This window comes from Echinops telfairi, unplaced genomic scaffold (assembly GCF_000313985.2).
Source record: "Echinops telfairi isolate 266 unplaced genomic scaffold, ASM31398v2 ScPeMD7_3;HRSCAF=10, whole genome shotgun sequence".
Taxonomy (NCBI): domain Eukaryota; kingdom Metazoa; phylum Chordata; class Mammalia; order Afrosoricida; family Tenrecidae; genus Echinops; species Echinops telfairi.
In genome coordinates this window covers 665,979-677,168 of record NW_022103899.1, presented here as the reverse complement: position 1 = coordinate 677,168, position 11,190 = coordinate 665,979, and the positions used below count along the sequence as shown (strand labels likewise).

Sequence of the window (11,190 nt, the reverse complement as noted above, 5' to 3'; positions counted from 1 at the left end):
TATATGTAGATTCCTGTATTCGGTTCCCCCTTTCTGCCCCATCCTCCCTCTACCCTCTAAGTATCGCCACTCTCAGCACTGAAGGGATCGTCTGTCCTGGATTCCCTGTGTTTCCAGTTGCTATCTGTACCAGTGTACATCTTCTGGTCTAGCCAGATTTGTAAGGTACAATTGGGGTCATGATTGTGGGGGGAAGCATTTAGGAATTTGTTCTTGCCAAGTCTTACCTTGGATACTGTGACTTACATAATGGTCCCTTGCCATTTCTAAATTTTGTGACCTGATAATGTGTGCTTACCCTCCGGACTACACCTCTTTACATTCGTGTTAGGAGAAGTTGACTAGAGAAACAAATTTAGTGGTATTCATATGTGTAAGAAAGATCTTTATATCAAGAAGTAAAAATATAACAAGAAAGGGTCCCAGCCCAGTTCAACTCAAGTCCATAAGTCCGATATTAGTCTGCAAGTCTCTCTTCAGAGTCGCATAGCCATATGCAATGACGCAGAATGATCACAGAGCGGTGGAAACATGGCAGGGCGCAGGCAGGAAGGCCAAGGGGGAGAGACAGAGAAGGTGGGCCCCAGGGTGCCAGCTCATAAGAAAGCCACACATCCCAGGACACAGCATCAGGCTGTGACCTGATTGACAGGTTTGACTCCACCCCTAAGAGTGTCTAGTTGACATAAAATCACCAAACTCCCATAATCTCATTGTTACCCTGGTCTTCAAGAGTATCCCTTTTCCTCTGCTTCTTACAGGTTGGTTTTGCTTGTTGAGAGACATCTTAACAAATGTTGACTTGTTCCTTGGCCCTGGCAGGACCTTCTGCTTTGAAAGCAGACGACTGCCAAAGCATCTCCCTGAGGTATCCAATCACGTTTTAGGATGACATAGAAAACGGTGGCCAAAACAACAAATTATCCACCAATATTCATTCCTTTTTTCCCCCTTATTGTAGACACTCCTGATTTTAGCGGGGCATAAGGCTGAAGCGTGACTGAGTTTTATACTGTGGATTGTAAATAGAAGTCCTCTGTGAATTTCAGAAAAGATTTGGTTTTTTCTAATGGAGGCTGTATGTTCATCTCCTCCTTCCCTGCGGGTCCGGCTGCCTGATTAGCAGCTGTGGTGGCTGGAGCTTGAGCACGCACTTGAAGGGGACTATTCCCTGAGAATGGCAGAGGAGGGAGGAGGAGTCCAGGTTTGCCCTTCTGAATTATTCCAACCATTATTTTACTTTCTGGTACAGCTGACCCAAATCTAACTGGTACAGCTATTTGACTGGGATTTTGCTCCACACTACTGCAATAATATCACATAGTTTTGTTTGGTTCCCTGTGCATATAAGTTATGTTTACACTATACTGTAGTCTATCAAAGGAGCCAGGGTGGCACAGTGGGTTAAGAATTGGACTGCTGACTGCAAGGTTGTTCAAAGCCACCAGCAGATTTCTGGAAGAAAGAAAAGGTTGTCTGTGCCCGGTAAGATTTTCAGTCTCAGAATTCCTAGGGAACCATTCAGCTGTGCCCTTTGGGATCACTGTAAGCCGGAATCCACTTGACAGCAGTGGATTGGATTTGACTGTGTATTAAGTACCCAATTGCATTGTATGAAAAAGCTTGAAATAGTGCAAGAATTGCCAAAATGTGGCACACAGACACGAAGTGAGCACAGGCTGTTGGAAAAACGGCGTCAGTGGACATGCTCGATGCAGGACTGCCACAAACTCTTCATTGGGGAGGGGAGGGGAGCAATATAAGAGTAATGAGGCAAAGCGTAAGAAAGCAAGGTGTGCCCTTAAGCAGCACATACACTGGGTCTCATGGAAGTTCTGTTGCACTGACAAGAAAATCTGGAATCTGAGAATCTCACTGTTTTGGTTCCTGTGCCATTTCACCTCTCATCTCTGACTTTCCATCCCCCCCCCCCCATGACAATGTGGTACCCTCCCTCCCATGTTTCATCAAGGATCTGCCCTGATTTGTACCAGTGTGCTAGGAATTATGAGAGGCCACAGAATAAACATCTTCCTGGAGCACTGGAGCTCTTGGAAGGAACCGTAATTTTCATGTTAAAATGATGACTAGAATGCAGTATTCCTGTGCATTTTTTTAAATTACAAAATGAGATTATTGTAATTTTTGTGTTACTGTGTGCTGTCAAGTCATTCTTATAGAGTCTCAAGGTGACAGGGTAGATCTGCCTCATGGGGTTTCTTAGGGGGTGATCTTTACAGGAGATTCGTGGCAGCACAATGATAATAGCACTCGATTGGTAGCTGAAAGGTTGGCCTTCAAACCAATAGTCCATGAAGATTTACAGCCTTGGAAACCCTAGGGAGTAGTTTGCTTAGTCCTTTAGGAGCTCTAGTGCATATGTGTTGGTCTGCTTGCCACAAGGTCAGCAGTTTGAAACCACCAGCCAGCTCTGAGGGAGAAAGATGGGGCTTTCCACTTGCATAAAGAGTTAGTCTCAGAAACTCACAGGAGCAGTTCTACCCTCTCCTATAGGGTTCACTATGAATTAGGATAGTGATCAGTTGGAATGGACTCAGTGGAAATGGGTTTGTTTTGTTTTGTAATCTTTCCATAGAGCACCTGGTAGGTTTGAACTGCTGACCTTTCATTTAGCAGCCTAGTTCTTAACCATTACACCACCAGGGAGTTGAACTGTTGGAGACTGTTTCTTTGGATTCTCCCACTAAAGAGTTCCTTCTTTTCTGCCTCTCCCATGCCCTAGGGATCCATAGACAGAAATGTAAGAGACACTGCTTGATAAGAGTGGAGGGATCCCTGGCAGCTGAGTGAGAAAAGCTCATGGCTCACCAGCTAGAAAGGTAAGAGGTTTTAATCTTTCAATGCAGAAATATTCTTTTTATTTGATGATTGTCTTTCCAACATTTCTGATTTCTTCAGCAGTTGTTTCCTAAATATTAGCTTTCATAGTACTTCCTGGTGCTTAATTTTTTTTAACTCCGAGGCTCACTGAATTTGCAGATAGCTCTTTGGAGATAGAGTGTACAGCAGTATCAAAGCACATCAGGCACTGAGGATACAGTGTTGAGTTTTGTTTCACCCACAGACTCCTAACAACCTGACCAGGGAAATCTTTGTAGTAAAGGGTCCTAATATGAAGGCTCAGTACTCAAGTGTGACTACTATAAAAATAACAACAGTAGTAGTAACTCATGAGATAGTTTCTACATTTCAAAACTATTTTAGGTAGAAAATGTTACTCACTGTAAGGGTATCCAAGAAAAAAGTGAGCTTTATTTGCTTTTAGAGTAAATTATGTCAACCAAGTTTAGTAATAGTTGTCTTATGCTATCAGAACGATTAATGAGAAGTTATATTTTCATTCATACTTAACTTTATTACTATGTGCCACCCATAGTGTACTGATATTATGATGATGGTTTCCAACCTCAAGCGATTTACAGTTTTGAGAGGTAGCGTCCTCAAATGGAAAGGACATAATGACTTAAGATATGTGGTCTAGGTTACAAAATCTTTCACACCCTGATAATCAGTGGTCGACTTTGTAGCTATTAAGAGACTTAAGCAAATTGGCATATAATGTTGTACCTGTATCTGGAAGTTCCAATGAAAAAAGATATTATGTGCAAATACACTCTGATTTAGGCCAAAGAATGACAGATATTTTAAAATGTACAAATCTATTTGAGAAGAGTCCTGCGGGGCATGGCAGAGCACTGCAAAGATGGGACCGTCTGCTTCTGTAAAGACGGGCAGCCCTGGAAACCCTCTGGGGCAGTTCTGTTCTGCCCTACAGGGTCACTGTGCGTCGGAATCAGCACCACCTCTGGTGCTGCCAAGAGTTGTACGAGTTTTTGAGATTTTTTTTTCACTGACAAGGCATACGTATCTCCCCACAACCACCACCACTACCCTTTTCCTCCTTAGCAGGAGGCCGGTGGGTGGGCAGCAGACGGGTGGCGGGGTGCCTTGAGCCAGCCAGAAGACAACCAAAACCAGACTCCAGAAGGTTGAATGGGATTAAAGGGGAAGGGCACAGCACTCAAAGAAGGAAGCTGGAAGAAAATAGAGGAAAGAAGTAGGAAGCAAAAGGTATGGACATATGTAAATATATGTATGTATGTACATATGTAAATATCTAGGTCTGTATATATGTAAATATTATTAATTTATAATGAAAGGGATAGAGGCCAATGTACATATATTTATAGGTTAAGTATTATGATAGGCGATGGACTTTGGGCCTCTACTAAAGGCCTTCCTTAACACAAGAACACTTTGTTCTAATAACCTGGCACTCTTTGATACTCACCTTCTTGACACAATCGCTGAAGACAAAGATGGGTCTTTAAGCAAATGTGGTGAAGAAAGCTGATGGTGCCTGGCTATCAAAAGATGTAGTGTCTGGGTTCTGAAAGCCTTGAAGTTAAACAAGCAGCCATCTTTCAGGGAAGCAAATAAGCCCACATGGAAGCAGCACACCAGCCTGTGTGATCATGAGGTGCCAGTGGGATCAGGCATCAGGTATCAAAAGATCCAAAACAAACAATTGTATAGATGTGAAAGAGGAGGGTTGGTGTGGAGACCCATAGCCCATCTGTAGATGATCGGACATCCCTGAACAGAAGGGATGATTCAATCAGGGTACAGTATAGCACCAAGGAAACACATCATTCCTCTGGTTCCTGACCTGAATGCGTCCCCCCCACAGCTACCATGACGCAGTTCTACCTTACAAATCCTGCTAGACTGGAATACACACATTGGTACACATAAGAGCTCTTAAAACATGGAATTCAGGACAGATAAAACCTTCAGGAACGGTAGTGGGGATAGCGATATCACGAGGGTAGGGGATGGTGGGGACAGGGGGGTGGGGGAAGAGGGCCAAAGGGAGAACCCATCACAAGGTTGGATATGTAGCCCACCCCCCAGGGGGATGAATAACAGAAAGGTGGGTAAAGGGAGACAATGGACAGTGTAAGACATGAAATAACAATAATAATATATAACTGATAAGGGATTCTGTTAAGAGTATGTATTTTCAACTTGGATTATAAACAATATTATAGTTAATTTAAGAATTATGTCAAATAAAATTATAATTTGAAAAAAATAAAGAAGTCAGCCCTGTGTATTAAATGCCTGAGTTACAAGTGTAATAGCAGACTTTAGGATGATTGTGTGTCAGCTCTTGATACTTTTTCTTACACATTGATAACTGCATTAAATAATTTTGAGTAACTTAACCTAAATGTTCTGATTGCTTAAAGGTAGAGGTCAGACATGCCTCCACCCTCCAATCTTCCTCACTAATTCTGACACCAACTGCCCCTATTCACAGAGCGCTATACTTTTGTCCCAGAGTTTGATAATATATTGCAGTGGCTAAAGAGCTCACAGCCAACACTCAGGATTTATTAGGGAAGGTAACAGGTTATAATTCGTGTGAGAAATGCTCAGAGTACAATTGTTCAGTCAGGACAGTCTCTACTGTGCCACAGGAAGGTCTCTTTCTGGCCCTCAGCCGCTTGGCCTAGCCTCTACCCTGCTTGGGCAATGTTACAAAACGATTTTAGGGCTGACAATGACTGTTCAAAGACCTGCTACTCCACCATAACCCTCAGCCTGTGGATGTTCAGCTCCAACTCAGTGAGTCAGCTAACCCAGGTACCCCAATTAAGGACTGAGAGGCACCCACTCCACTAGCCAGCCTCCTGCACAAAGGCACTCAGCATTACTTGCTTTCTGGTCTGGGATGTCCACTGTTCTGGCTCCTGGTTCTGCTGGGGCTCCTCTGGTGTTAACAGCTATCTCCTGGATCAAGGAAGTTACGTGTTCAAGGACATCAGGTCCAAAGAACATGCTCCACTCCTGGCTCTCCTCTTTGATGGTAGTAAAATTACCCCTTCCTGTTTTATGCGTTGGCTGATTTTATACCCAGCAGATGGCAATCACAACCCTGTTAAGTCACCCACAGCTGAATCAGATAATTCAATCACTATCTTCCCACACCTCAGACCCATCAGGAAACCAAAGGTAACTTGGTGGGAGTAACAAAGCCTATGGCTAGAAGAGCCATATTAAATAATTCACTACATGGCAGATTAAAGGTTTTTCAATTGCCTTATAAGCACATGGGGGCTGGACAGTGAAGAAGGAAGGCCACAGAAGGATTGCCGCATTTGAATTCTAGTGTTGACAAAGAATGCTGCCAGTAGACCAGGCAAGCCTCTCTCAGATGAAGTACAGCCAGATGTTCCTCAGACGTGAGAATGGTGAGACTTCATCTCGGACTTTGAAGAAACCAGTCCCTGGAGTAGGCTATCGTGCTTGTTAGAGCAGAGAGCCCATGAACAAGAGGAAGACTTTTCCATGAGATGGATTGGCCCAGTGGCTGCAACCATGGGCTTAGTGAGTGTTGTGTTCTGGTGTACACAGGGTTGTCAGGCATCAGAGTCTGCTGGATAGCACCTAACAGCTTTTCCATAAAATGTACCTTCTATGAGAGCAGGGACTGTGTCTACATCTTAGTACTTCAGAACCTACCACGATTGCTGCCCTGTTGCATATGTTCAAGAAATCTTTCTTGGCTAAGTAAATGAGTCATTCAAGTGTCAGGGCAGGTGGGTCAGGAAATGAGGAGAATCTGTGATAAGAGGTGCTCAGAAAGGGATGGATGATTGGGAAAGGTGCATACATAGCCAGAGATCAGAAATCTAAGGCTAGCAGAGAGCCAGGCCATACAAGGGCCTGGAGACAATGCTAGGGATTTGAGGCCTTTATCTTAAAAGCATTTTTTCATAACGGAAATTTCCATTGATACTTCTTTGTGCTCTCTCCTGAGCTATTGCAGTAGTTTTAACCGGCTTTCCTACAGGTAGTGGTGCCCTCTCCCTCCATCCTCCACACTTAGAGTGAGCATAGAAGAAATACTCCTTTTAGTATCTCATTCACTTGCTTATAGTCTTTCCATTTCTTCAAACAGGAATGGGCGAACTTTTCCTTTACAAGGCCAGATATTTTAGATTTTGTAGAGGTGACATTTAGTGCCTGCCACATACATATTCTCCTTTGTTTCATTTTCCCCAATGCTTCAAACATGTGAAGTCTTAACTCAGGATGCTGTCCAGTTTTGCCCAGGGCCATGGTTTGCCTGCCCCTATCTCATAGCTTCAGTAGCTGCAGGGATGGGGTGGAGCATGGGGATAGGAATCCAAACTCTACCACCCTTCAAGATTTGTTTAGCTCTCTGGCTTCACTGCTTTTAATCTTGTATATCACACTTCAGCCACCAGAAGATATTAGAGATCTCTCAATATGCTCTGCTCTAATCTACCTCTATGTACTCTTTCCTCTGTAATCTCTCTCCCCTGATTGCCTGATGCCTCTTCCTTTGAGAAGATTTAGCTCAGGCTTTACTTTCTTCAAGTTACCTTCCCAAGCTTTCCTTAATGTTCATTGGGGACTTGTCTAAGTTAGGGATAGAAACTTAGTCAGATCAATTCAAGGTAAAAAAGAGTTCAGACTAAGGATCCAGGAACTTTCATAGAACCCAATCACAGAAAGCATAATTGGATATCACAGAAACTGCTTTCCCCCTTCTTAGCTGCATAGCATCTCAGCTATATTTTTCTCCGCCTACTCTATTCTGGCTTTCACTAATTCCTTGTCAGTATAAACAAAACAGAAAATGATCTTGCGTGTGATTTTTAATTTCTGGTGGCCACTTCTGTTTGTCAAATTCTTTTTTGAAATTTCCTGAATAGATGTCCTGATTGGCTGAACTTGGTCAGGAGTCTCCCCTGGTTCATCTAATTGGAGTATGGATTCTTAGAAAGGATGATCAGCTCCAGTATACTCCTTATCCCCTATGTTGCCATAACACTCAAGTATTGTTATTGTGCTATATATCATGGAATTATTATTTATGATTTTTTAAAAATGTGTTCATCTTCCTTACTAGTCTGATTCTGAGAGTGTGGTCCATATCTCTTCTCCTGTTCTTAAGATGGTGTTGTGTACAAAATAAGCAAACTTTTTTCTAGTTACATTTTATAAAATAAATCACTTATATTGGAAATGTTTGGGAATAATGTTCTTTCTGTGTGGCATTTATCATTATCCTTACTTTAGAAATTTACTTTTATATTTGAATACCTGCTTTTAAAATTAAGAGGTTATAAATTTTATAGTTTTATAACCAACTAGCTAGAGGGTTAATCGAATGCTTACTTTATAATAGAGAGTCTTTGAAGTTAGTCATCAAACATTATTGGCACAGTGAAGAGAAAAGCATCAGAGAAAAGACTATGAACACCCAGTTTTGGAGGGGTGTGGGGGACAGTGGGAGCCCAATACCCATTTGTAATATATCTAATCAGACTGAGCCACTGGCAGATCCAAACTAGCCACAGGCAAGAGTCTTCAAACAGCCGTACTGTCAGTCAGAGAGCATTGTAATCTTGATGATGCTGGGTGGAACTTGACACTTAGCCAGTTGACCGACCTATACATGCAACCTGAATTGTTCTGGGCACAAGTAACTCTTCCTGGTTTCATGACAGAGTTTTCTTCCCTGGCTTTTGAGTGTTGTTGTTGGGGGTCCTTTCCTTCTTATGCATTCATTTGTATTTTTGTCTGTATACTATTAGGTTTTTATCCTTACCACCTTAGTGCAATTTTGTTTTTTTTTGTTTTCTGTTGGGTATCCCAGCTGTGAAGCACAGGAGGACTGGGTGCATAATAATACTAACTGATACAGGGGCACATAAGAAATACAGGATTGGGGAGTAGATGATAGGGAGGAAAGGGGATTTCAGAGTAACTAATGAAGACAGGAGAGGGAGGGAGTCTTAGAATGGATTGTGATTGCATAACTCATCTTAAAGGTGATTCAACCCATGGGGTGGCACATTGGGGGTTGGAGAAATGGAATGGTCTAAAATTGATGTGGGTTGATTATACAATTCTCCTTGCTATGATTGAACTATTGAATTAAATGTAAATTATTTGCCAATTAAACAGTTGGGAGGGGAAATTGATTCACTTTCTTCCCTTTTTTATCTGGGAACGTTTTTATTTTTATACACATGACAAGATTTTACACCAAGAATAGTCAGTTAAATAGTACAAATTTACATTCATGAGGAATGTTAAAAAAAATTTTAACTAAAAAAACCCACTTCTTCCTGTGACCCATAATCCCAACAGTTTACAGTGCAGGGGAGAAGGGGGCGGGAGGAGCATCCAAAACAAGTCTCTCCCAAACGAAATGACTGAAACTTCACATTCTCTCTCCACTCAGAATCCTGGCGGTGAAGAGTCTTGTTTACAATTCATCTCTTTCAGATAGCTTTCCTGTTTCTTGTTCCTCTTCGTCCATTTCTTCATCATCGTCTTGCTCCGTCTTCCGTTGTGTCGTCTGTTGCATCTTCAGGCTCTTCTTCGGTTCTTCCTCCACCTTTGCCTCGGGGTCAATGTTGAGACTGAGGCGAAGCATTCTTTCTATCCTCTCTCCATAGGCTTTCGTGTCTGGTGAGAGATACCCCGACTGTAGTGTAGCCGTTTCGTACAAAACCACAGCAGGGTCGGACACCGTCTGGTCATTTTCGTCTTCCTGCACCCGCCGGAGCAGGGTTCTGATCAGTGGGTGTCTGGGGTTAATTTCCAGTGTTTTCTTCTGGCTGGCATAATAATTGGTCGAGATGTCCTTGCCCGTCTGGTAGGCCTGGGCCTTCATGATCCTCTCCATGTTGCCGGACCAGCCGTACTGGCTGGCCACGAGAGCACACGGAGACTCGGTCAGGCGCTGAGACACTACGGCCTTCTCAATCTTGTCCTTGAGGGCTTTGTCTTTCATCCAGGTCAGCAGTGGCTCAAATTCTTTCTCTACTGCTTCACGATTCTCCTTCGTCTTTTCACTTTTCGTCAAACTTGATTCCTTCCTTGGCCACATTCTGGAATCTCTTCCCATCAAACTCGGGGAGGGCCTGAATGCAGTACTCGTCCAGGGGTTCTGTGAGATAAATCACTTCATAGCCTTTCTTCAGAAGTCGCTCGACGAACGGAGAGGATTCAGCCTCTTTCCGGCTGGAGCCAGCCATGAAGTAGATTTTGTCCTGCTTCTCCTTCATCCTTTCCACATACTGGTCTAGACTGGTAATGTCGCTTTCATGATGAGAGGACTGGAATCGAAGAAGTTTGGCAAGATGTGTTCGATTGGAGTGGTCTTCAATCACACCCAGCTTGATGTTGGTGCCAAATTCTTTCCAGAAAGTATCATTGTATTTCTCATCAGCAATCTTCTTGATCATATCCAGAGTTTTACGGATTACTTTTAGCAGCTTATGCTGCTGAAGGGTCTCACGGGAAACATTCAATGGGAGGTTATCAGAGTCCACCACACCCTTGACAAAGTTAAGGTACTTGGGCATCATGTCATGGAAGTCGTCGTGATGAACACTCGGCGCACGGACAGCTTAATGTAGTCACTTTTCTTGGATCCGTACTCGTCAAACAGACCCCGTGGAGCAGAAGTGGGCACGAACAAGATGGATTTGAAGGTAACCTCCCCTTCAGCCGTGAAGTGGATATAGGCCATCGGGCCATCACTTTCCTTTGAAAATGACTTGTAGAAAGCTTTGTATTCATCCTCCTCTACTTTTGAGGGTCTCTGCCATATTGGTTTGATATCATTCATAAGTTCCCAATCCCAGTTTTTTCTCTTCCCTCTTTTTTAAGGACTTATTTACCTATTTTCTGTAATGCCTTTCGGTTTTCTTTCTATCTTTGATAGAGATGAAGGAAAGCAGTTGTTTTTATCAGTTGCATATGGATGATAGAATTGAAAATTAACGTTGGAATATGATACTACACGCTTAAAATAATCTGGTTTGCTTAGCAGATTTATTTCTTTATTTTATTATTTATAAAATCATTTTATTGGGAGCTCATTCAACTTTTATTTTTAAAGATCATTTTATTGGGGGCTCTTACAACTCTTGTTACAATCCATACATCAGTTGTATCCAACATATTAGTACATATATTCCATCATTGTTTTCTAGACATTTACTTTCCATTGAGCCCTGCTATCATTTTACTGGGGGTTCTTACAACTCTTGTTACAATCCATACATCAATTGTATCCGACATATTAGTACATATATTCCATTGTTGTTTTCTAGA

General features: G+C 42.5%; 2 protein-coding genes across 3 annotated transcripts in view; one reads left to right on the top strand and one right to left on the bottom strand.

Moving 5' to 3' along the window:
- Positions 1 to 11,190, top strand: part of ATF2 (activating transcription factor 2) — a 99,957-nt gene that overhangs the window by 16,668 nt on the left and 72,099 nt on the right. For both annotated transcript variants that reach the window (XM_004701437.2, XM_045294122.1), the window contains one exon: positions 2,744 to 2,840. The gene's annotated coding sequence lies outside the window, so the exon portion shown is untranslated. The remainder of the gene's footprint in view (positions 1 to 2,743; positions 2,841 to 11,190) is intronic.
- LOC101656459 (endoplasmin-like) overlaps positions 9,254 to 11,190 on the bottom strand; it is a 2,577-nt gene continuing 640 nt past the window's right edge. Inside the window, 5 exon segments of the mRNA XM_045296394.1 lie at positions 9,254 to 9,407; positions 9,409 to 9,448; positions 9,451 to 9,925; positions 9,927 to 10,456; positions 10,459 to 10,733. Of these exon segments, the coding sequence (XP_045152329.1) occupies positions 9,332 to 9,407; positions 9,409 to 9,448; positions 9,451 to 9,925; positions 9,927 to 10,456; positions 10,459 to 10,733 (1,396 nt within the window). The 3' untranslated portion in view covers positions 9,254 to 9,331.